The sequence below is a fragment of the Aulostomus chinensis genome, chromosome 2 (assembly GCF_037954235.1).
Source record: "Aulostomus chinensis isolate RoL2024-O1b breed Wild chromosome 2, RoL_Achi_v1.0, whole genome shotgun sequence".
NCBI classification, from domain to species: domain Eukaryota; kingdom Metazoa; phylum Chordata; class Actinopteri; order Syngnathiformes; family Aulostomidae; genus Aulostomus; species Aulostomus chinensis.
Genome location: NC_141321.1, coordinates 15,374,966 through 15,401,676, shown reverse-complemented (window position 1 = coordinate 15,401,676; position 26,711 = coordinate 15,374,966). Strand labels below are relative to the sequence as shown.

Sequence of the window (26,711 nt, the reverse complement as noted above, 5' to 3'; positions counted from 1 at the left end):
GCCATGTAAAAAAAAATATGAAGATCAAACACACACACACACACACACACACACAAAGAGCAAAGGTCATTTTCTAGAAGGAAGAGCAGCACACAGATACCTCCTGATGTAATAACATGATCGGACATGCAAATGAATTATTCATTCATTCACCATATGATATCATCAAGTCAAAATCATAGGATGAATAACAGCCTGACTTATTTCAAGTAGTGATTTATTATATTATTACTGTATGTTATTCTGTTGTCATGGACAGACAATACAAAACATGCAACTGTGTGTCTTGACGCAAGAGAGCAGAAGAAGTAAAGGCTGCATTGACAGCTGGCAGAGAACACCTGTCTTCTTGGCATAGTGGGTACGTCGTATCCCAAGATGCTTCTCTAGCCAGGGAGAGGTCTAGGCTGACAGAGAAGCCTACGGGTAAATGCTAGCATCTGGCGCCTGTTGAGACGCAGGATTACATGAGACCTTACAGAACACTTTGTGCCGGAGTGGCGGTATATCTGCCTCCGCTGGGTTTTAGCAACACGTGGCAAGATTTTTTTTTCTGCATTGATAGCTACTGTGGACTAACAGTCCACAAGAAGGAAAAGAGGAGGCTTGGTGGCTTCTTCATTAACATAACTTTATTTTATGCTAAAACACTAAGACCAAAGTATTTTTGCACACTATTATTTACTGATTTTCAGCACAATATTCCTCTTCTCTCTGCATTTTAGTCCAAATGAAAGTCTGTTTATAGTACCTTTTCCTTTAAAGCTACAGAGTGATGCCCTCACCAAATGGGCATCTCACAATGCACAGAACAAATCTCTCTTCATTTCACACAATAAGGAGTTTTTATCTGTGGCGTCATTCCCACCGTGCAACCAGGATGGTTACTGCCACAAAGCCCTCTGTTAACTTGAATGCTTATGAATAACTTAAGCCTTCTGCTTCTCCAGACTTTTCAAATTCTATCAGATAAAATGGATCAAATTCTGAAAGGGAGACGTGTCATTTTGCAGTGGTTGATATCCAAAACAGCGTGTCCACAGTTTTACAGCTGAAACTATAACAACAGCGAAAGCTTCAGTCTATAACAGAGCGGCTGATGGAAATTCATTTAGCATGTTTCCTGGCTTGAGTCAAGTTGGATTTGTGATATCAATCTAAACATACGAGTATTTTTGTTTTAAGGAAAGGCCATTGATTTCACATTTCTTGTGTTTATTTTCTGTGATCGAAGAAATTCTGTCGCCTTTACATCTGCTGCGCACAACAATACCAGAACTAAGAAGCCCCCAAGACGAATGTTTTAGTTTGCACCATCTTGTTTGCATTTCTCCCACAGATGAAGACTTGTGAAAACAAGCCAACAGTGGATCTTTTAAATGAGAGCAATACTATATTATTTGACACAAAAATAGATGTGTTCTTTGTAGTTTACTGCTCGGCAACTGTGATGTTTGTTTGGATGTTACAAATGAGACAAGCAGAGAGGAAAATGACACATTTCCAAAGTGACACTAATATTATGAGGGATTTATAGTTACTGAATTCAGCAAGAAAAAATATAGAATTAACAAGTTGCTGTTCATGCTCACTCTCTCAGTCAGAACTACAGCCATGGCTCACTCCTCTTGTTTAATCCTTCAGTTTCTAAGTGATGAGAAAGTACTGGCTCCTGATGAGGAGTCTTTTGCAGGGCAGGAATCTTTGATCAATGCAAACGTGTCACACAGATTGTGCACACCCACATTACATAATCAAAACACTAAACTTCTCTTCACTTGAGTCCATATTGTTGTGATGCTGCTTTTCTCCTCCACTGGTCATAAGCCCTCTGTAATTGAAAATGCAGTAATTGCATGAAAACACCAGATGTCAATGAGGATGGGATTAAATAACCCTCAGAGATCAGACTCGACAATATTTTAGATGATCTATTTTGTTAAAAAGGAAAAATAGACTTCCTCGATGGCTGCCTGCTGGTTCGTGACTTTACCTTATTGTTCATGAAGGCTTTGAGACACTGAACAACTTTATGTTGGTTCTTTTTGTCGATCTTCTCCTGCCTAGAGACACAAGAGAGTGATGAAGAGCAGCAAAGACTAGAGAAGGTCATGAAGAGGATGATAAGGAGTTTGCTTTGGTGCTTGTACATAAACATTGTGTGACAAAAAAATGTACGCTTCAATACGGAAAGACAGTCATAAAACGAGCCAGTGAATGATGTGATGGTGGAGAACAACTAGCAAATGTGTGAATTCAGTTATTGAACAAGCTGAAAATCAAACAAAACCGAACTTATTATAAATGTCTTTCTAATTATTCAAACAGAGTACGAATACATTTTAGGTGTCCAAAAATCTACACAGCAATACAAAAGTACGTATGTGTGTGTGTGTGTGTGTGTGTGTGTGTGTGTGTGTGTGTGTGTGTGTGTGTGTCTGTGTCTTTTATCTTACTGTTTCTTGTTCAGCAACCTCTCTAAAATATCCAAAAGCAGACCGAGACCCTCATGTCCAAAGCTCTGCACCCAACTGAAATAACAAACACAAAATCAATATCACAACAGGATGATGGACAGATGACAACAACACTCACATCCATCAACAACTGTGGAGGCTTGAAGATGTCAGGAAAAAACATGAAGGGGTCAATATTTGTGCCAAGAGGGAGTAAACATAGGATTTCATGCCAGAAAGGCTGCAATTTAGCCTTACAGACAGACAACTACATACAAACAAATAAAGCTCGTAATAACAGAGAATTTATGAAGCTTGAAATGAAGGAAAATAAAAAAAACTGCATGATTTAATTATTCTTCCCCACAATTCAATAATTTGTACTCTTCTATTAATAATTCATGCTTTACTTTGAGCATAACCTATCACCTTCCTGTCATTATTCTTGTTTTGCATGAGCTTGTCACACAACTTGGATTTAATGAATCTGTTTTGTTGAAGTATTAGAATTTACTTTGTTCAACAGGCAAAACCCAAAATGTTATGAACATAGTTGTAGCATTGTATTGTAACAACCTTAAATATATTTTACCAGCCGGCTTCATAAACATCATCCTCAGGACATTGATTTTGTGTTGACACTGTCACAAATAACATATCAGTTAGAATTATTTTTACGTAAACAGAAAAGAAATCTTGTGATAAAGATTACTTATTTGACTTTAAATAACTGGAACCATATACTTACTGAACAGGACATTCAACAATTAAATATTGTCTGCATTGCCACATATAACTTCCAAATATATACTCTTAAAGAAGGTGGGTCTACTTTATTGTTCAAACCATATGGTGTGCCACAATACCATTTTAAATTTGGAATATTACATTGCTGCCTCCATATTCCATCCATCCATCCATCCATCCATTTTCTTCCGCTTATCCTGTTAAGGGTCGCGGGGGGCGGAGCCTATCCCAGCAGCCTTCAGGTGAGAGGTGGGGTTCACCCTGGACAGGTCACCAGTCCATCTCAGGACCAACACATAGAGACAGACAACCATTCACACTCACAGTCACACCTACGGTCAATTTAGAGTATCAATCAGCCTCGTCCCCTCTTGATGTCTTTGGACTGTGGGAGGAAGCTGGAGTACCAGAGAGAACCCACACAGGAACAGGGAGAACGTGGAGACTCCACATAGAAAGATCCTGTGATGGAGCCGGGACTGGAACCAGGAACCTTCTTGCTGTGAGGCGACAGTGCTAACCACTGCCACCATATTATTGTCTTCAAACTTGCCTTCTTAACAGATCCCCAGAAAGATCCCATCATCATTGTAATGGGTTTTTCAAGGAAAATGACAACAACTATGCTAAAATCTGTTTTCAGTAATATCACAAATCATAGGACAATCACAATATCAGTCAAAATAATCACATGTAGAGCTTTTTTTTTTCTCTTTTTCTTTTTTAAAAATGTATTAAATATATGCCACCCTTATTGCAGAGTAAAATTCAACACCCAAAACTAGTCATCAGTAACTTTGATGTTTTGAAAGCTAAGGGCTGGAGCCGAACACCTAAAGTGATGTAACCCTCCTCAAATGGTGAGTCCCAATATTTGACAAGATCAAAATGAAAATAACTTCATAGAATGAACGGCACAAAAAAAGCACATTTCTTTAAAACAGTGGCTTTATTAAGACTGTTCAATTCAAACTTTTAGAAATAGGAACAATTACATTGTGATTTTAGGCCCAAACTCTTTAGGAATGCAGAAAAATGGGGACAAAGAGAGCATGAGTTAGATTGTGGGCAACTGCTCCCTTTTGATTGAATGTGAAAGACATCTCCGTGAACATTAGTATTCAGTGTTTGTACTGTTCTAATCAACAAACTGCATGCCTCCCAGCATCAAATCTACAGAAATCCTCAAGGTGACAACATAAAATGGGAAGCTGTTATCTGAATTAATTTCTCAAAAATGAGTATGGAGTTGAGGTACGTGTGCCCAAGAATTTATCAGCCTGTTAAAATGCTGTCTCTCAAACTGCACTGGCAATTAGCATTTGTATATTACCGTTATTCTTATGAATGAAATGGTTAGTGGTTTCCTGATAAACTACAGTTGAATATTTCCCCACTTCCATGTTGATAAGGGCATGAAACGCATGAAGAATATCCTGGTCAAGTGGGTTTTTTTTTCAACCAATTAAATATTTTAATTTGCAATTCATCAGGATTGAAAGCGAACAATTAAGTGATTACTGTATATCTTAATCATTCAACATCCCTGAGTATATCTTGTTAAATGAGTCAGTCAGTACTGCTAATTTTAATCATATCATGTACATCTTGTCTCTACTTGTATATAATTCTAGAAATTGCAGTGGGTAAAGTCAAGGACTGTTTTTTTCCCCCACTTATCCAGTTGGTCAAGTGCGTAATTTGCTCAAAGTACTTATTTTGCTTGCTCCTATTCAAATTGTTTTGTTAAACACATATACCGTAAAAGCATGAAAAACAACATTTTTTAGTTTAGCTTTAATCAAAACAGGAATAATGTGAAAATGTAATTGAAGATGTATTCTTTCATATCACGTCTAATAACAATCCTCTTTCCTCTCAGAAATGGAAACCTTACCTGTGACTGAGCTTTGGGGGGTTTTTTGTTTTATCAATTTTGAGCTTTTCTTTTAGCATTACACATGTCTGAAAGTGTACATCCAATTATGTATTTTAGGCACTATCCAATTAAATAAGTGTACGTTTACATACTTTTCCACAACTGCAATGTGAACATTCAATAAAGCCAGTTTCTAAATTCATTTCCATGGTTTGAGACATTTAAGTCAGAGTTTCAAACATCAGCCTTTGTAGGATACATTGGCAAGCTCCTCGATGAAAATCTTCAGAATATAGATAGAAATAAAACTAGTTTTGGTGTCTGAAGTGCAGGTTTCTGGTTCATGGAAATATTTTTTATATCATTCTATTTACAAACAAAACATACAGAACATACAGATTCAAAATAACTCTGAGAAAACTTTGTGAAATGAACTGAGAGCAACTCTGGTTCAATAAAATCATGTGTGTGTGTGTGTGTGTGTGTGTGTGTGTGTGCGGTTATGGGATAGAGGAGAAAATGAGAGGGGCAGCAACAATGAACATGGCCATGCTGGTGAAGATGGGGAAAGCTGCTACCAAGGTAGCTAAGAAATGAGGCTCTCGTGTTTAAGAAAAATTTCAATTTAGCCTACTCTTCTCACTCGGCCACGGCCCAGGCCATCCTGGTTATTGAGTGGGCAGGGTGGGGGTTTTGAAAAGAGCTTCATTAAAATGCATAGCTCAGTGGCAACTGCATGGTAGTTTTTCATCATAAGGAGGTAAGGGAGAGAGAGCAAAGGCAAATAATCAGTTGATCTATGGCAGGAATTATTGCAAAGGAAACTAACAGGCCTGTACTGTCAGCTTCTGCAGAAACAAATTTTAAAAACATCTACATCCGAACACATGATTGAGAAGGGAAAGGGGGAGAGGGGAGAGCAGTGACATCATTCTACTTTCAAAAGATTCTTGTAAATGACCTGAGAAAACTCTCCGAAGTCTGAAACAGACGATCTGATATGTTTCCATACCACAGGTAGAAACTGATCACCTTCTAAAGAAAGAATGACTGCGGCTGAGGCAATAATATGTGGAGGGTAATAATACATGGAATGCATGTGTCATAGCTGAAGGTCACGAAGAAAAAAGATGAGATGGACAAATACACTAATGGATGCACCATGAGCCTTGAGGTTTGTGTGTTAAAGAATGTGACCTGTCAGCTAATAACTCTGTGAACCTCATAATTACTGCAACTTTCACATGTCCATGCAAAAATTACAATAGGAGCTGCTGGCTGTGTGAATGTTCTTCTAGTACGCTAATTCAGAATTGTATATATACGCAATCACATGTTTATTTTATTATGTGCACAAACATAAAACAAATGCAGGACAATAAAACTATGACGTTCACATTTAAGGGGGGGGCTATTATGCTTTTTCTTCTTTTCTGACCTAAAAAAGTTGCTACAATGTCAGATACTCATGCTATACAATGCCAAAGTGTCAACTAATAACCCTGTGGGCTGTCTCAGTTGGTTTTGAACACTTACCATCTTTTTTTTTTTTTTTTTTAAGTGTTTTATGGGTGACGTTAAGGTGTCTCAGTTTCCACACAGCGCTATACCCCGCACCCAGCTTTTTAAGTGTTGCTGCTATGAACTGCTCACTTCATACTGACTTTGTTTAGCTTTACTAACGAGGTAAAAGTGGACAAAGTTGCTCCTTCCAGGACGGAAAAGAAAAAGGCTTACAAGTTTTTTGGTCATGCTGAACAGTCAGAGGGCCAAGCTGGAAGTAATGCTTTAACAGTGCGCTAGCTGTGTTTATTTTTTGTCAACAATCGGGCAATAGAGGTTTTAAATAATGTTCTCTTATCTCTGAACTCCTGCACTGGCAAAATGAGGAGGGAGTGCTCAGCAACGCTCGCAAGTTCTGCGGAAGTCCTCGTAATGGTGACCAGTCACAGGGGAGTGGGCGTGGCAGGAGGTGTACACAGAGGAGGGCAAAGGGGAGTGGTAAATTACACGGACTGCTCCGCAGGGTGCAGAACATAGCAGGAGGAGACACTGCGAGAGGCCCAGCACCCTGAAGGTTTTCAGAGATGGCTCTGTGGTCAGTCGAGTCTAGCTGCTCTAGAGGAGTCCAATATCAATCACAAAGACCTGAAAGAAGTATAATCGCCCCCCTTTAAAGAATTCGCTGCTATAATCTTATAGATACCCATTTCTTCATCAGTGTGGAATGCAGTTAAGTGGTTTGTATTTGACACGTCGGGTGTCTAGACACAAGTGATTAGAGTGATTTAAATTGTGTTTGCTAATCTGGCATGCTCTGGCAGTGCTTGGGATTCATTAGTTCCTAACATCTGGCACCCCTCCCACATCCCAAATGAGAAACTTCAATCACATCCTCTGCAAGTCTTCAGTATTTGAAGAAGAGTTATGGAAAAATTATTGGAAAGCACTTTCAATCATTTTTATTTGTTAGGAGAACTACAGAACCAGCTTATGTCTGACATCCAGTTGTTAACAATGTCCTTGTTATTTGGAAGACGAGGTGTAGAATAGTATGGTTCAGGTCTCTTGTTTGGATGCCTGCTAGTGCTGGCTAACTTCACTAGGAGGAAATGTCACTAGACCACACAAAATATTTTTTTTATCACAGTCCTCGGCATGATACAGATTTATCCAAGCCCCTTTTGAATCTGTAAGAAACACAGCAGGCTGCCTATTCACTTGGATGTAAAGCCATTCACTTTGATATGTGAAGCTCAGAGCAACTGCTCTGCCTCAGTCAATCCAATTCTCATCATGAGGATGAGAACGTGTTGGAGCTACGCAGCACACCGTCCTTTTGCACCACCAGGGGTGCAACCATTAATGAGAGATCACCCCCACCAAAGTTCTTATCTGCCAAAATGATATGCAGCCTTTTAAGTAGTCCATCAACATAAAACAAAAATATGTCAGTGATGGAAATTGTTCAGTTAACACCACCTCTGCCATTATCCAGCCATCAGAATTGAAAAAAGCAAGGCTTCAATGTTGTTGTTGTTTTATTGCAGGTGGCTCTCATATAACCCAGGACAGCTTGACAGCACCAAATCACAACCTCCAGACCTCTCACAGCCTGAATAAAAACAGATGATAATTCTCATGCAGGGAGCACTTATGACAGCCTGTTGTATTATACTGCATTCGATTGAGATGTTCCTAATGCATCAAGTGAGTGCATAACATGTTGCATAACACTGAAACCATCTTAGAGGTTGTTGAAGTTGTTTGTTGTAATAAACGAAGCATAACTGTGCATTACTACAATTTTAGTTAAATTAAGGCACACCGCCGGGAGCTCCCTCCACTTGTTTTACAAAATTGTGGAGAAGGTATCTTTTTAATCAAATGTAAAATAAAAATTTGTGCTTCTGCTGTAAATAAAGCATCTGTTGATCAATGATCTTTATCTGTTTTGGCCCATAATCAGTTGTCCACTAATTACGTATTCTATCAGACAAATTATTTCTTACTCTTGGCATGCACCACAATCACACTTCATCAACAAAATGCAAAAGAGGCTGTCCAATATTCGACTGAGTGCTATCAGCTCAGAATGGTACTGAGAAACAGTGAAAGGAAAGGAATATTAAAAAAATAAGGAAGACCAATTCATCATCCAACTCCCTAGGGAAACAAAAACAGTCATAAATCAAAAGGACAGATGAGGCGTCTTATCTGACTGTGTGGCTAACTTTACAGCTAAGGTGGTGAGGCTTCTCAGGACAATGCTGCCAAGGTTCTCTAGAAGTGCAACACAAGTGTGGTCCACTCAAGTGGCTATGAACCAAACAAAACAAACGAGAAAAAACTTTAAAATGAGTCAGTCATTGACAAAGTGACCACAGGTAGGCCCTCAAGGGACAAACAGGAAGCAGAGGCTAAAATTACTGCAATGAGGGACATCTCATATAAAAACAGAAGAGGCTGTTTCATTCAGGAGTTAATGACATAACTGTCAGTCTGCTACGAACAATGACAACAATCTGTTCTCCACCGGTTACCCAGTAGTGGGTCACAACAGCACCAGAAACCCATAAGCTTTCACAGTATTCCCAGGCCAAATATAATCCCTCAAGCACTGCAAAGCTGGGCCTGAGCGGAACACCTCCAACAAGACAAGCTGAGAAGGAATCCTAATAATCAAACACTCAAACCACCTGACCTGGCTCCTTAAGAAGCAGTGGCTCTACTTCAAGCTCCCTCTGGATGTCTGAGCTCCTCCCCTTATCTAAGACAGCCTAGACACTTCATTTCACTTTGGTGTTCAATCACCACAATTGCATTTTATCAGTCACTATCCAAAGTGTAAAATAATAAGTTAAGGTTGGAAATTAGATGTACTGGTAAATTGAGACTTTCACCTTCAGGCCCAGCTGCTTCTTCACCACAACAGTGTGATGCAAGGCACCATTACTGCTGACAATGAACAACCTTCTCACCTCGCAACCCAGGGCTTCCAAGCTTCTTTGGTACAGACTTCTTCACAGATACCAGGCTGACAGATCTACCACTCTAGATAGGTATATACATACTTTGTCATAGCCTACATGTGTACTTATTACACACAATAAACAGAGGCATAATTCAGGATTTAGAAAAGAAGGAGGATCCCTAAGTTGGAAAAAGATAGACTGTCACTATAAGAGTATGCAGCCAGTGTCCTGCAGTCAGGGCAATAGGAGCAGGTTATTGTGTATGTCACCTTTAACGTGATCATTTTCAGGTGAGAAATAGGTTGGACCAAAAATGGATGTCGAGTTCAAGGTGGTTTTAAAAGTAGGTTGCAGAACTCTTCTTTCAAGCCATACGTTGCCCTGGATTTCTCAGCTTTCTCTACTCCCTGTTTGAACTCGCCCCACTTTCTCTCCGCACTCATTTTCATCAAGACAAGTCATCCTTTGAACTGGACAGACACCTGCAAAAATCTACCTCATTTCATTTCCACATCAAGACATCTAGAGCGCATAACAAGGTATAATATGGCTTGTCCATTACGGTCCCATGAGCTCCATCATCCCTGCAAAGCTCCTCCGTCCGTTTATTTTCAGTTTGGTGTTTGTGTCGAGCTCACTGAAAGAATTCTAACTTTTGAATTGGAGTTCAGATGGACAGCGGATGGTGTGCTTGCAAAAAAACAAGCTAAAAGGCTACGAACAAGCTAAATAAAAGGATTTTTGCCATCTCTGCAAAATTAGCTTCTACTGTAGGGTTTCTATCGCATTGGGGGCGTCCATACATACAAATATACTGACACCGGACATCAACATGTGGATACAAGGCAGAGGGACCCTGAAGTTACAGGTTTTTGTGAACTCCAGGGGTTCTAACCAATCAGCATCCTTTGAGGAGATTAGAGTGATGATTAGAAGTAACTGCAGCAAGACTGTTCATTCAATACAATATGATGAAAAGGAGTTTGTACGATTTTGTTATTGCCACCAGGTCCGAGACTTCTCATTGCTAATAAACTACCAGGCTCATCTTTTTGAGTTTGCATGTGAAAAGCGCTCTCCCACCCACCAAAGATCTCTTCCTCATATGTGCAGGGAAGTAGAAGAACAGAGTGTATTATGTTTTCTACAACCTCTTACACACAGCAGCCCCACCAAGACAGCCAAGAGGAAATTGGTATTCAGAGCTTTTAATCATAATGGATCCCCTGTATGCGAGCTGTGATATTAACAGGGTCAACATAGTTTTTTCCAATAAATTCCCCTCTTCTTTCCATCCCTTTGAGGCACATTTTCATGTCCATATATCCTCTGGCTGTGTATGCATGTATCTAAATGTATGTATTTAGACAAAAAATGTGTGGTTAAATGCTTCATGTATTTTTTCTCAGTTGATCCTTAAATGAGCTGCACGTGAATAATACAAAAGCAATGCATTGAGGCATATCGAGGAGATGCTGTATAACATTTGGCTGACCTTAATTCTAACAGGACCATACATAAATACGCAAGGACAAGCTACAACAAGCACTAGGTCTTTATGAACAAAAATAATTACAAATATGTAGCACTGAACCCTGACACTTTGGTGGTTTGAATCATCAGTCAAGACATCCTTGAGTCGACTGAGATTCTTCAATTGGAATATTCTGTCAAAGAGCTTACAATTTGCAAACCTAACATTAAGCCGGTGTGGCCATTGACTCTGAGTGCAGGCCAGTCATGAATGCTGGAGAGTAACACGGCATCTGAGGAGTTAAATTCAAGTTGATCCTGTTTTATCACCAGCTTTTGTGTTTTCTGAAAAACTTGAAAAAATGACGTAGGCCATTATTTTAAGAAGGTGACGATATGCAAGAGTGACAGCATATAAACCCATTTATCTATTTTTGTACAGTACCTGACGGGGTTGCTGGTAAGGGAGACTCGCAATGAGTCCAGACAAGCAACTAGTCGTTCGTCCATCACGCCAGACTTCAGCTCTCCCAGAAACTCCTGGGGAGATATCTGATAGCTGCTTCTTAAGCTTCCCTGCAACAAAGAGAGGAAGAGGAAATCATTTTAGTGTAAACATAGAAAAAACAGATCCAGAAGAATGTTTCACCAGTCAACAGTCACCTAGGAAAATCCTTGTGGACTGTTTTAAGTAATAATGATGATAATAATAATATCACTATTATTAATAATATTATTACTATTATTATTATTATTATTACAATTATTATTATGTAATTATAAAGCACAAAATATATTCAAGGATTTCTATTCGGTAAAATGTCCCAGCCCTTTTAAGAGCTTCCTGAGGACTTTTGTTTTTGGTCTACTTTAAGAAAATATGATTATCTAAACCAGACTCATCTGTAAAATGGGTAGGGTTTTATATCCTCATTGAAGTTGCAGCATGCATGTTTCAAATACAATGAGACTCAAAAGAGCACATATCCCTCTTCCAGTACCATGCAAATACTGTCAAGAAAAGTAAGACCAGCTCCTAGAGTTCCCAGTGATGGTCAAAAAATAGGCTTTTATTCACCGTAAGAACAAGTTGAACAGAGGAAGCAGCCCAATTCTCACAAGGGTTCCAGAGCTCTTACGGTCTTATTCGTGGGTGTGACTAAGTAACTGTGAGGCCTGGGTTAGCGTATATAAAGACACCGGCCCTCTGTCAGCCACCCACTGGTTCAGCGCAAAAAGGAGTCAGATATTCTACTAATCTGTATATGTGCAACGCAGCACAGTCAAACACGAAGGAAAGGATTTCAAGAGAACCAAATTAGAAACGACATTTTGTCCACAGGGGGCTTTCAAAGTCTGAGATGGTAGAAAATGTGAGCTCTTTCTGGGACGACTCCAGTTCATAAGTTCTTTGCTGTTGTTCTGACTAAATTTCAAATACAACCAAGCGCTGGTGAAGACAATGGAGTAGCTATTCATTGATGTTTTTTTAATTGTACTGTTATTAAACCAGGGGGAATCAAATAAGTCCCAACCTATTGTCACTGCAGGGTCGTAATTACTCTGAACTTTCCTACCTTAGCTTCCGTTACGCACCTGTCTCTATTAGAGGTAACATGATTATGTGTCCTTATCCATTTCACATTTCAAGTCATTTTGCTGAACAGTTCCCAAACCCTCACATAAACCACTGTTCACTTTGTATCAAACTGTAAAACACGTAACCGTTAGTGCTGAAGAAGCACCTCAATATCACATTTTCTCCCTTTGTGCATCTTAATGCCATTCACTTTGGTTACATAGCTTTGATTTGCATTGAAAAACATCCTTATATATCAGATTATGATGAGCACACATCTCATCACTGAAGGATAAAGTTCATCCTCGTGATGATTTCCCAAAGAACGCACTCTCTATAATGCATTTTTCCCCCAATGAGAAGTGTTTTTACCCACTTAAATCGCAAGATTATTCCATATAGATACATATTTTTGCATAAAAGGGAGATTGCATTATCATTTTTGTGCAATATAGAGGGTCTTATGATTTCCATGATGCAGCAAACATATACAGCATCACAGAATTGGGTAATAATAGTGAAATCATCTGTAAAATGTGGAATTTTGTGGAATATTGGATGCATGTTAAAAAAATGTGCGTGCGACAGTCTCAAGAATGGTAAAATCTATGGTCATGTCTCTTTGCGTCTGGAATTTCACACATAACTGAAAATTACGCTTTTTTACAAATGAATGCTACCGTTAGTGCAATTAAGACCTCATGAATAAGCAGCCAATACGAGTACATTATCAAACCACTAAAAAGCACTGTCAAATCAATCATAGGGAACCATCTTAAACATAGCACAAGCTGGTGTTTGGTCAAGCACAAGCATCATTGCTAGTTTCAACCCAGTGTAAATGACATTTTCACTCCAAGCACCCTCACCCTTTACCTGACAAATTAACTTGTGCTCCACCTGTGCTGAGAGGTGCAAAGTATGTTAATGAGGTGGTCTGGTGCAACCATGGTGCATTGCTAATGTGGAAAACCAGAAAAGTTTACGTTATAGACAGGAAGAGCTGGTCTTTGTTCAATGGTGGTATGTGTGTAGTGCTATTCAAAGGAGGCAACTATCAGATGTGCGTCACTGCAGTATGGTTCTATTGATGCTTGGTAATGTAGAAACACTGGCCAGCACATCCTCCCAGACCTGCTTCACCTCTGATGGCTCCAGTGCTTCCTTCTGCTCCCGTATATAAACACAAGACATGCGTGCACCTTCACCTGCTGCATGAGGAGGTCCGTTTCTCCAGGTGAGAAACTCTCATCCAGAGATGAAATGCATCGATCACTGGCATAGCAAAACGCAAAGTCCTGGCATAACCTGGTCTTTAAAGAGAACAACATGATGCAGTGGTCGGCACTGTCGCGTCACAGCAAGAAGGTTCCAGGTTCCAGTCCTGGCTCCAGCACAGGATCTTTCTGTGTGAGTCTCCATGTTCTCCCTGTTCCTGTGTGGGTTCTCTCTGGTACTCCAGCTTCCTCCCACAGTCCAAAGACATCAAGAGGGGACGAGGCTGATTGATACTCTAAACTGACCGTAGGTGTGACTGTGAGTGTGAATGGTTGTCTGTCTCTATGTGTTGGTCCTGAGATGGACTGGTGACCTGTCCAGGGTGAACCCTGCCTCTCGCCCAAAGGCTCTCGCCCCTGCAACCCTTTACAGGATAAGCAGTAGAACATGGATGGACGGATGGACATGATGCACTCTGATTGGTTTGAGTGATGTCCATCCGTCCATCCGAAACACATCTATGAATAATTAAGTGTCTAATGACTGCCTCTTTGCACCTGTCTTTGGTTTGCACTCTGATTACAAGCCTTCTAATACCAAAATGAGGCTGAACATGTTTCGACCACCCAGAGCACCATCAACCGACCATCTGCTGCCAAAATTCTTACATATTGATTGATATTATCTCTGTAAAGATGCCATTTTCATCACAAAAAATGTCCCTGTGATATTTCTTTAGGACTTAAACTGTCACAATATCAAAGACACAGAAAAGGAAAAACATCTTGGGCTTGCCCCAAAATGTAATGGGCTCTTCTTTGGCAGATGCTCCTCCCTTTAACAAAGCTTCATTGAAACTGTCTGCTTAGTTTTTCAAAGTCTTGCTGAGACATAAACAGTACCATAGCCTACATGGCAAAGGAAATAAAAAAGTGTAGGTGTGCAAGGAATTAAAAAAAAAAAAAAAAAAAAAGCTTTTGAATTCATTTAACAGTATTAAGTGGAGAAACAAAGCAAAACTTGTATTTCTATTTTGCTTATCTTATTTTTTCCTTGAACATTTTAATCAGACTCATTATCAAATAAAACTGGCATTTCTATTGCTGCTTAATGGGCCACTGGATCAAACTCACACAAAGAAGCTCATGGTTATTGATAAACCCAAATGTTTATTCGTCGATTCTCTCTGTAATATGACTATCCCCTGAACAGCTCCAGAAGAGGGGCATATCATTTCAAATCCATTAATAGAGTTTCAATACCGAGTCATCAACACAGAAATCACAGCAATTAACTCAGGTCCGTTATTTCTCACACTGTGAGGCTCCAGAATCTTTGCTCACAAGTATAAATTTACCATGCCACGTGTCACACATGCTGTGAGTTGTGCTTCTAATTAGTTTGTCTCTATTAAAACATGTTTAGCATGAGGATGGTGTGAGGTAAAAGTTACACATACCAAGTTAATCCAGCCAACTGCACCCATGTCAAAATGTCACTTATTGTCAAGTGTTTTTGTTTTATCAGAGGCCTCAGAAATCAGCCTGTCTCACTGGTGGAAGAAAATGGAGATCCCTAAGTCTTGCAGGCTGCCAAAACAATGGAAAAACGCCCAGTCTGTCTCTCCCATGACACTTCAAGTCAGATGCTACAGTACCATATTCCACACAATGTTTCCTCTCGGGTGCATGTGCTTGTTTTCATAAGAAAATAAAGCTACCAGTCAAAATCTCAATTAAGAAAACTCATTTTCAATCAAAAGTCATCAAAAAAATGAAAAAAAAAAGCCGTAATGATCACTGGCACATTTCTAACCACCCACAAAGGGACAATGATCAGCAGATTAAATATACGTTTGCTGTCTTGGTACAGATTAAACATTCTCAAAGTACTCTGTATTGGCATCTCTTTGTGCTCTAGTCATGTTTTACTCGTGAGTTTTTGAGTTAGAAACCTACATTAGTGAACCTTTCTGACTCTTCCAAACTCCCTCCTGCTCATTGCGAGGGTCTGCTAGAATAACAGCTGGAACAGTCGTCAGCTCTCTCTGTGCACTGACTCAGTGGAGAAACTACAGAAAACAAGTTAGGTCAAGAGATCTGAAGTCCAAACACCACCACATTGTGGTGCAACCCTGGCTTGTTTAGTATTTTCCATATTTCATTTTCTGTAGCTATGGTCAGTCACATGTCAACTGCCGTTGTGTGCTGCTCACATTCAAAATGTCTAACTTGAGCAGGGTAACACTTTCATTTCATACAATATGGCAGAGGAAGACAACGAACCTCAGAAAATCTACTTCAATACCTCTCACTCATTTGCAGTCCTATCAGAGACATTTTGTTCTTTTATGCTTGAAATGTAGGCACATAAACACAGACAATACAGAAGAAAAAAAAAAGAGTGAGGAGTTCAAACAGACTCCGACTTACAGATTTGGAAGCAGTACAAATATACTGGATGACCATTTCTCTCTTTGTGTTGAGGTCCTTGTCTCTCAAAGGAGTTTTTTTTTCCTCGTTCAAGTTCATGTCCTCCTAAAATAAAAATAAAAATAAAAGGGGGGTATTATTTTGTAAACTTTCTTGCAGCATTTATACACAGACGCACACCTTACTGCTGCAGAGTTAATGCTAGGTGTAGGTCATTCATGGGTACTTCAATTAAAATTTTTTAAAAATTCCAGATAATAAAGAACCTTCTCCATTTTTTTAACAAAACTATGAAAACTAAACAAAAACAAAAAGCTCAAACACAAACACAGCTAGTATATGTGTGTGTATTATCAGATGTGAAATTCATTTGATGTGAATGAACAGTAGAATTCCCCATTTTGGACTCTTATAATTATTATTGCAATCTTTATTCATTCAGATTTAAGTACAAAGACAAACTCGATTTTGTGCAAAAACAAACCGACATACCATCATCTTTTCAAACAGACCCAGGATCTCTTTCTCTGTGGTGATCTTTGATGAAAGCTCCTCAAACTGATGGGAGGTGGATGATGAAAAACTGGACCAGTCAGTTGAACCGTGTTTAGGGTGGGATAAAGGTGGCCGCTCCTTTTTACTGCCTGGGATCCGAATACTAGCAAATCTGTCCAGCTGTAAGGAAGAAAGAGAGAGGGTAATCAAAATACAGACAACATACTTGACATCCATAATGGTAGTTAGTTTATTAGCACATTTCAACAGACGGGACAAATAGAGCAGATTAATGAGTTAGAAAAATGTCAGTGTGAATAATGTACATATATAGACATTTTAAGAAAAGTCACATAACACGGACTCAGCAAAAAGGTGGTGATGCTTTTTAGTGTGAATAAGTGGCAATGGAATGCAATTTTATTAGATGACCTTAGTACAGTTAGCGTAGTCTAAAAGCAACAAAAATTAGAATAGAGGAACATCCACATCGAAACTCTTACCACGTCATCAGTGATATTTCTAAAGGGTAGGTGCTACAGGTGGGAAACAGAAAACAAAAACATAAAATGAGGATTTATAAAACAAACAAACTGCAGCAAATCATGTAAAAAGATGTTCTACAAAAGGAGCTCGTGGCAAATTATTGTAATCATTTTTTGACATGAAGTTGTAGTTTTGTTATTTAAGTTAATATTTGAATTGCAAATCTAAACACAGGACACGGGAGACTGGCTTGTAGGAGCTGAACATGAGCTTAAGGTAAGAAAGCCAATTGCCTGTTGACAAAAATTTCAACACAGGAAATCCAGCGTCATCGAATAATAAAGCCAGCTGGTAAACCGGTAATGCCTACAATTTTGAAGACCCCACTCTTTGCCTTTGAGTGGACGAATGAGGCTTGAGAGCAGTCATGTGTAATGTAACGGGGGAACTCATTTTACTCTCATTAATCTTTGCATTTAACTAAACACTGACCGAGAAGCTGCCTATTGTACTGACAGACATGAAATCCTGTTGCACTGAGATGATATTATCTGTAGCATCTCCAATACGCCAGCAGGGGGCCACATAAATTTATCAAATTTAACTGCATTACTGAAAAACAGGTATTTGAACTGTGTGTGATCCAGTGACGTGTCTCATGTTACGTTAAAGAGGTTTCATGGTCCAAAGCAAGCTATGGAAAGGAATCTGGAAAGGAGGTGGACCAATGAGAATAAAGTCAGTATTGGCTCCTGATACTGATGTTTCCAAATCCGATATCCAATCTCGATTAGAATCGCACCCTGACTTGCTACCAACGGGTCCCAAACAGCTCTGTGGTAGAAACAGGGCCAAATCTCCACCAGTAGGCAGGCTGCTAGTGTCACTTGGCATCGACTGTCAGATCACACAACCCTTGTAGGAGGAGGAACATAAACACGTCTGATTGGAGGGGGACATTGCAATTTCACCGTAAATGCATTTTGTACACTCTGTCACTCATGGTTATCCGACAGCATGTACGTCCACATTGTTCCATCTGTTCTTCACTGCGGATTGTAAGTTTGTCAACTAAGTATGTTGAGACAAAACTTAGTTGGTATTGTGTTCAAAGTCAAATGTTAGTATTGTGACAACACTACAGATGCCGAAAACAATCAAGCCATACAACCGAGGTAAATCATGAACTTTTCCACCACACAAGATTTAGTGCGAGTGAGATTTTTATCACTGATTAATTGTTGAATTTCCTCATTTCAGCACGACCTCAAAGAATATATCACATGCCTGACAGATATGCTCTACAGCAAAGTACCCTCAACAATTAAACTGTGAGGAAAAACCTATCAATCACAAGAAATATTGATGTAATACAATTAAAAACTGACTAACCTCCCCGTTACCCTTCACACTTTTTGTGTACCATCAATTTGTGATGAAAGTTCAACTTTAAAGATCCTTCAGACACCACATGCATGCTTTCTTCTTACCACTGTTCCTCTGACTTATTTGAGGATGGGAGGTCTTATCCTTATTTGAAATTTGAACTGGCATTATTCAGGGTAGAGGTAAAGACCCCCCCCCCCCCCCCCATATGTAAAAGACAGATTTCAAGTATGCATAATTGATTCTGAGTTGCTTATTTCACAACCCAACATTAGTCATATGGCTCATTAAACTAACTCTCTCCTAAAACGCATAAAAGAGAAAAAACATCATAACACCATAAAACCTTTTCAGATCTTAAAAAAAAAAAAAAAAAATGAACCAGCTTATTCTGGATGTGACAATTGACAGTCATTTTCATCCAATTTTACGTTATACTTCAGAGGGCACAAGAGAGCGTCTTAAAAGAACATTAACAGATTTCATTAACATATCTTGTGTTTCATTTTTCTCTTTTAAATGCCGGAAAACCGGCCACCACACACACACAGAGTGGCCTTCAATGGGAAGTTATCCTTCTATCAGTTACTGCAAATACTGTGGTACTGCAGTGCCACCTATTGATGATCATGTCCAAAATACTTCAGTGCATCAGTCTGGGTCACTGTGAAAAAAGGTTCAATATGTTACCGACTACAAATATGATAGTGATGTTATTAGTCAAAACTGATGGGAGCTGATATCTAAGATGAAGATGTACCATCACAGGTACAGTACATGCGTACACCTTTTACTGGAGCTCAGAAACAAAATGTGCTTTGGCTGAGGATTTGGGAAACTTAAGAGAGGACAGACAAAATGACACTTTTTTTTTTTAGGATACTTGAACATGACCAGGATTGTTTGCCGAAATGTTTTTTGCTTGCACACTAAAAAGAAAACAAGGAAAAATAAATCATTTGGCAGTCTCAGTGAAAATGTGTAGCTCAGTTTACATACGTTAATAAGTTGTTTTCCCCTTTAGATTTAATTAACTGGTAGCTATTTTGAATATCAATGCCAAATACCTTCTGAAATGAAAATCTTTTAAATGTTCACTTCATAGTGAGTGATCACATGTAAAGTGAACATATTACCAAAGCCACCCAGATATTGTAAAGCATTTGTTTCGTGCTACTACAGTAACTCAGAAACAAGAAAGGTACTCTAGAGCAAAGGCCTCTAAAATGAGTGGCAGGGAGGATATGTTATCTGTGAATCATCTGGAGGTGATAACAGTGGAGCAAAATTTGAGAATCTGACTGAGATGTTCCCATAATAGCGACTTGTCATTCAGAAGGGAGCCCCGCCTATTTTCTACCTGCTGTGTTGTGTATTTTACTCTAAGCAAAGGTTTTTTGTTTTTTCAAACTCAAGGGCGGTTAACTATGTACGGCTGCTGCATTTTTTGAAAATTTCCAGAGCTGAACTGAGCCGAGTGACTGAATTTCTGTGAAACCAACATGAAACAATGAAATGCCATGTATCAGGATTTCTGCTGTAATTATGTATCTGAGAATCCTATTTATTGTTCATGTCATTATGCATATCTTAACAGAAAACCTTATTGAAATGTCAGTTCTGTGATTTTTGCCTGCACATAGACCAAACAAAAATGTTTTCCTAAGTCTAGAATACCATTTGCATGCTGGGATATCTCTGTAGTACCTACTTCATTTACGATGGTATTTTGACACAGACTTGGACTTTAACAAATTTTGCATATCCTCTGATTTGGCTATTGCCCTCGGCCATATTGTGATTAGAATAAAATCTCAATATACTGTTGAGCCCTGGTGTAAAAATGATAGAATGTGCACTGAAACTCAGCACTGACTGAGACAGAGAGAGAGAGAGAGAGAGAGAGAAATGTTTTCAGCAGAAGCACATGCATTAATTAGATAGTGAAATAGATCACAATATCATAACATTTCCTCCTGCAAAATGACATCTATACAATAGCACCAAATATTTGTATTCTTTAATAGCTGATATTTACTCTGTAAAACTCACCATTTTGACAAGTTGGGTTTTGTTATAGTCTGTGTCTGTTAATCAGACACCAATCCTGTCTGATATGTTATGTAATACTTTCAAACTCTTTGGAGGAGAAAACTCAGTGCAGGGAATACATAAATAATCCCTTCTCGTCTCCTCTTAAGGGTATTAAACTGATATCATGTGCTATTTAAAGATGAATTGGATTGTAATTCAGAGATTATCACAGAATTCCATAGTGTTACATTTGTCATCCTACACAAAAGTACATAAATAGCATGGTAGAATCACTACAGTGAGGGTTTAAATTTTTATAGAAAGAAAGAGAGAGCACAAACATCTGACAATGCCAGTGTATGAACATGGGTACTTGGCTTTGGTCTTGAGGAGTTGTGGCATTCATTCAGTGACAAACAGCCGTAAGGATAGTGCCTCAGCACACACTAGGTGACTATGGTGACACCAGGGTTTTAATTTGTGCTAACAACCTCAACAGACAAGGGTCAAAAGGTGAGAAGAATGTGTGTCAAGTGGATCTGTGTTAGACACAAGTCTCTTGTACGAACGCATAATGTGTTTTCTTAATAGGAGACTTTCAGCACAGAGAAAGAGCAGCCTAATTCAATGTGTCTGATCAGAAACGTCTTCCTAGTATATTTCAGCAGCAGACAAATACCAGACAGAAAGAATAGAGGCTCAAGGATTTTAGTAGAAGTGAACACATGGATTAGAGAATGAGCTAAATCCTGGGCTAATTTTAACCTTTTGATTTCTTACAAAACAAAGTCAAACAGTCAAGGTCGTTGTTGTGTGTTGTTGTTTTGCATTGTTTGTTTAATGGAGGGAGACATTAAGTCCTAATGTGGAAATTATAAGAGCCAGCACAGTAAAGGACACGTTACAAAGATAGCACTCATTTTACTGTACCACTTGTGTTTTCCCTTCATTCTCATAGGTGTTACACTTATATTTTGTTTTTAATCATTTAGTGTGAGTGTCTGTTACTGAGAATGACGACATTTGGAAAACATGGCACCCCACCCTTGAAGTGGTACGTTAGCATTATATTCTTCAATAACGTTACTCACAAACTTCGGTTTGCGGTCTCCTTCGTCGTAGTGTGGCGTCCCGAGGTTGGAAGGCGCACCCTTCTTCTTCTGAGATTTGCCATCCCGTCCGAACGTGGACTCGAACCGCTGACTGTAACTGTCCATGCTAGCTGAGTAGTTTCCTCTGAGACTGACTGGCCTCGCACCTTCAGCGGCCTGAGCGTTAGCACGCGCGTCCTTAAAATACACACAGAACCATCTACGAGATAGCTTTTCGTGGCTAGTCAGAGCATGAATGTGAATCAGTCCGGGTCAGAGATCCTCCACTTCGCCGAACTTTCCGTTTGGGTTAGCTAACTAGCAGGCTTGTCAAACTATCATTCACTGGAGGCTTTACAGCAGCGCTAATCCAATTTATGAACTGTCACGTAGAGCTTAAGATGCCGCTAACCGGAAAGAAGCGAATACCACGCCGAGTGCTGCCGAGCGACAACCTTTGTTAAGTGGATGAGAGCGTTAAATACAATCATCAGACGTGAAAGCAATAGCGTTAGCTCTGTATTAATTAACTTGTGGGCTTTTTTTTTGACAGACCCGCGCTTTGAGGTGTCCGACCCCGCATGTTCAACGCAGCCAATTGCAACCACGAAGCCTGAAGGACTGAGCCCTCATTGGCACAGCTCCTCTGTTTACAGGATTAGGATGCAACTGATTGGCTGGGGAAAGCTGCCAATCAACTCACGGCAAATAGGGGTGGCTCGTTTAAAGAAAGCCGGCCCTCTCTAGAGACGAGCTGCACAAAAAAATGACAAACCCGTTTGTTTTTTTCCTTCATTCCATGTAATAAATTCCACCTACAAGGTTGTGATTTGGCAGGTTTTGTTTTTTTATTAAATAAAGATAAATGTACCCATTGTTGTAAACACAGATTTGAAAACAATAGAGCAAGCTGAGTAACATCGAAGTGAAGTAAAATCTGGTCAACTGGACGTAAGTTTATTTTACGTTACTCAAGCTGAGTAACGTGGCACGCTAGTTGGAAAAAATAACGGACATATCATTGAGACAGGGGTGGATTTATGGTTTTCGCATAAAACACCATAAGCAGAAACATGTTTGATAAGTCTCATTACTTTTGCGGTTTACTGATTTGCAACACATGTTGTTGTTGAGTCCCACACGTTTTTTTAACATGACGCCTTTATATTTATTTAAAAAAAGGCAAAATCATTACCTCTAAATTGGAATTAATAATTTGAATTTAAGGTTAGTATTCTTATATTGCTTTTAGTTTTTACTTCTCATTGTTGTACAAATATAAACATGACTGCAATGTGTTGCATTTCTGAGTATGTTGAGGATTATCTTTTTTTTTCAAATTATTGTTGGGCAACTGACTAAACGAGTCAGTACCACTGCCTGCCACGAGATGTCAGTATATTTCGGTAGGAGCAACTGACCGACCAGCAGAGGCCACCGATGCATTAGTGAGGAACCAGCAGGGGGTCTAGAAGTCTGTAAGGCTTTTCATGTTTTCTGGTGTAGTCAAGTCAAGTCAATTTTATTTCTATAGCTCCAAATCACAACAAAAGTTATCTCATGACTCTTTACAGGTAGAGCAGGTCCAGTACCACACTCCTTCAATGAACTTACACCCAACAGTTCTCCATCAGCAAGCACATCCTGCAACAGTGGCGACGAAAACCTTCCTTTTAACAGGCAGGAACGTCTAGCAGATCCAGGCTCAATGGGGACGGCCTTCTGCTTTGACCGGTTGGGGGGAAAGGGAGCAGGAGAGCAGGGCAGAGACAAAGACAGATAATGGAGGAAGACAGATATGCAGAAGGAAAGAGTGGGACAGAGATAAAGAGAGAGAGAAAGGGAAGAGACTGATGGACAGACGGGGACGTGAGCAGGTGTAGTGCAGTGGTCAAATTACGTCATAGTTATGTGAATTTATCACTAATTGTGATGGAAGTTTAGAAGGAGGTGTCAACAGTTCATTCACATTTAAATTAATTCAACTACCAACCATGCAATTTTCCAAAACAAACAAAATGTGTACATTGAAATTAGTCAGTGGCGTAAAAAAAGAGCTCAGAGAAAATGTACCAACAACAAAATTCACAATATAAGTTAAATGATTAAATTAGAGGCATAATAGAACATATCATCAGGATAAAGTTGAATGAGTTTCAAAAATAAAAGCATTTGTTATGTGTATGGAATTAAAATAGCTCATACTGATGCAATATCCAAGTAATATGTTAATTTTGCTGCAGGTCAATAATAGTTTATCTAATTTAGATTCAGTCAAGCAGTCCAGTCCAGTGATCCCCAGCTAGGTTTCAGCTCAGATGATCAAAGTAGAAATATGACAAGTCACTCAAAACTGCACAGAATTGAAATAATTAGTTTATCACTTTATGGACTTCAATGGTTGTATAATAATTGTAACATGAAGGCAGTTTATAACCAAACACAAACATCTGCCAAGACTGAAACATAGGCAGCTTTTGAAAGGTTAAATTAAACTAAGGGATGAGACACCTTTCACCGTTATATATTCAATCTGTTTTGAATAAGATGGGTTCATTTTGCGTGATAAAATATGTAATAGAACGAAATGAAATTCCGCTACATATTTCATGACAAACCAGGTATGTCAGATATGTAGATAAGAGTCCATGGATCTGTGATGTCATTCAGCCTACCCTCTGTTTCCAGGCCCAGCTGAAATTCATGTGAAGTTTAAGGTGGAATGCTGGATTTTTTTTACATCTTTTTTACACTTTCTTTCTCTTTATTTCTTTCTGTCTTGTTCTGGCTGTTACACCAAAAATTGTTTTGCACTGTTGGGTCTTCTTCTACAATCCCAAATATCATGTCTGATGCAAACAATGCAATGCAATGAAAGTGATGTGATGCAACAAACAGAAACTATTGTGAGATTGTTCTTGTGTAATTCAGCCAAAGCAAGATTTGCTCTCGCAGGACAGCGAGTTCTTCAAGCCAACCAGTACAAAGCCATTGTGCCTCTGTCGGTGAAACTGAGAATCCATAAGAAAATATTGGTGATTTTACAGGGAGGAAATTACATAAATACCCCTGTGATAGGGACTAGTTTTCATATATTTATTTAACTGGATTCTTATTTTTTTCATTCATTCTGTACTAATGTTTATGGCTGACTTTAATTAATTTTTGCAAGTTAATTATTTAGTATTAAAAGATGTTGACAGATTTGCAGTTATTAGTTGAAGGCTAGAGGGGCAGTTTTAGCCATTCCTGTTTGTACATAGATGAATTTGATCTGAACTGTTGAAAATGTGTTTGGCCTGCACATTTTGAATTAAATGAGTGATCATTTATTAAGTTAGAAGTTGTGTTTCTTCTTCCTCCCACAAGCCAAGAACATACAAATTGGTTAACTAGGGACTGGAGGTGTGAATGGTTGTATGACACTGAGTGTTTGCCTGTGATTGACAGGCTACCTGTCCAGGATGTATCCCTCTGCTCACCCCTTGTGTCTGGCATCACTGCCCCACTTCCTTGTCCAGTTCAGGCAGTATAGATTATGAATGAATGATTGGATAATTTATTGAATGAAAAGGATGATTTCTAAATTAATTGTTGAAGTTAGACATTATTATTTAATGTAACCTTCTGCTCTGAAATCAAAGTGGGTTTTTTTTTCCTTTGATAACTTTTCAAGCCTTGTTATCTTGTTAGATCTTAATTGCTGAAAGGGCTGTCTGCGTGGTCACTAGGCTCTGCATGTTAAGATTCCTCACTGAACCAACTTCATGCCTTGTGGCAATGGACCTTGCTAATACTCCCATAAGATCAAACCTTCCAGTCAGTCAAAGAACTGCCTCATGCATACACATGAAAAAACCTTAAAGGCAAAATAAATTAAATTCAAAATGTTCTTCAACTGTTAATGCCGTTGATATCTGTTATTTAAATATTCTTTTCACCAAATGCAGAAATGATTTTTGCATTCCTCAGTTGTCAGAAATATTTCAAGACACTGTTGGAAAGATAAAGTATGGGTCATGAAAACATTAAAATGACTATCAAAGATAGTGATTTTTTTTTTTTCCAATATTTGCTCCTTGCACCAAGTTCAAATTAGCTTTTGAATAAATTTAGCTGGGTGGAGTTCTTTTAGATCCTACTTAATAGTCCAAAAATATATGCAATTACACATTGTTGGAAAATTGTTGTTGTGTATTACTCTGAGTAATTGGAGAACAGAAACTGAGGCCTTACAAGACGGTCAGAATAGCAGAGATTACATTCCACACAGCAATGAAGTTTCATTACTGGACTGTCATTTAGCAGACATACAAGCCTGATAGATTTCCATTTCTTGTTCTGAATCTTTAAAAGAAAAGCGGCTTCAATTTTAGTCTCCGTTCATAATTGTTCAGTGTGCTTATACTGCCATCGTGTGGTTTAGATAAATTGTATCATTGCAAATAGCAACAGTGACATTTTTTTCTTCAAAGTCAAAAACATATCTAGAGTGGATGCATGATTTGGATAACAAAGTCAGAAAACATATTTAGGATGATCCTGAGTACTGAGTAAACCAAAAAATTAACCTAAATAATTCAGATATTCAATCTGGTCTACTGGGTGACTGGGGCCTTTGCTGGTATATCTACAGTTATCCACAAGGCCAAGCACCATAAAGCATTTTTTTTTAGGATAATTTTTTTTTAACACATACTCTATTCTGACGCTTTTCACCTGTTAAGAGGTGCCAAACACAAAAAGGTCAAATTTAAATGCTGTTTCTGTTACAGTACATTGATAGTACTGAGAGTGTTTGCAACAGCTGTCCAATGCTACATTCCCTTCCATCAAAAAAGATTAAAAACAAAACATAATTTGAAGCAACCGTTAATCATTTTGTCCAGTCGTTCTAAAGAGCAGAAGTAGAGCCCCATGCCCTGTTAATAATATGATGAATCCGCATACCAATGGGCAG

General features: G+C 38.9%; 1 protein-coding gene across 4 annotated transcripts in view; it reads right to left on the bottom strand.

Moving 5' to 3' along the window:
- LOC147269196 (protein diaphanous homolog 3-like) overlaps nucleotides 1–22,360 on the bottom strand; it is a 172,904-nt gene extending 150,544 nt beyond the window's left edge. For all 4 annotated transcript variants that reach the window (XM_086180823.1, XM_086180839.1, XM_086180831.1 and 1 more), the window contains exons 1-6: nucleotides 21,752–22,360; nucleotides 16,752–16,934; nucleotides 16,260–16,364; nucleotides 11,476–11,606; nucleotides 2,457–2,531; nucleotides 1,994–2,063 (exon numbers count right to left, since the gene is read on the bottom strand). In XM_086180823.1, coding sequence (XP_086036949.1) covers nucleotides 1,994–2,063; nucleotides 2,457–2,531; nucleotides 11,476–11,606; nucleotides 16,260–16,364; nucleotides 16,752–16,934; nucleotides 21,752–21,877 — 690 coding nt within the window. In that variant the 5' untranslated portion in view covers nucleotides 21,878–22,360. The remainder of the gene's footprint in view (nucleotides 1–1,993; nucleotides 2,064–2,456; nucleotides 2,532–11,475; nucleotides 11,607–16,259; nucleotides 16,365–16,751; nucleotides 16,935–21,751) is intronic.
- Nucleotides 22,361–26,711: the final 4,351 nt, after the last annotated feature.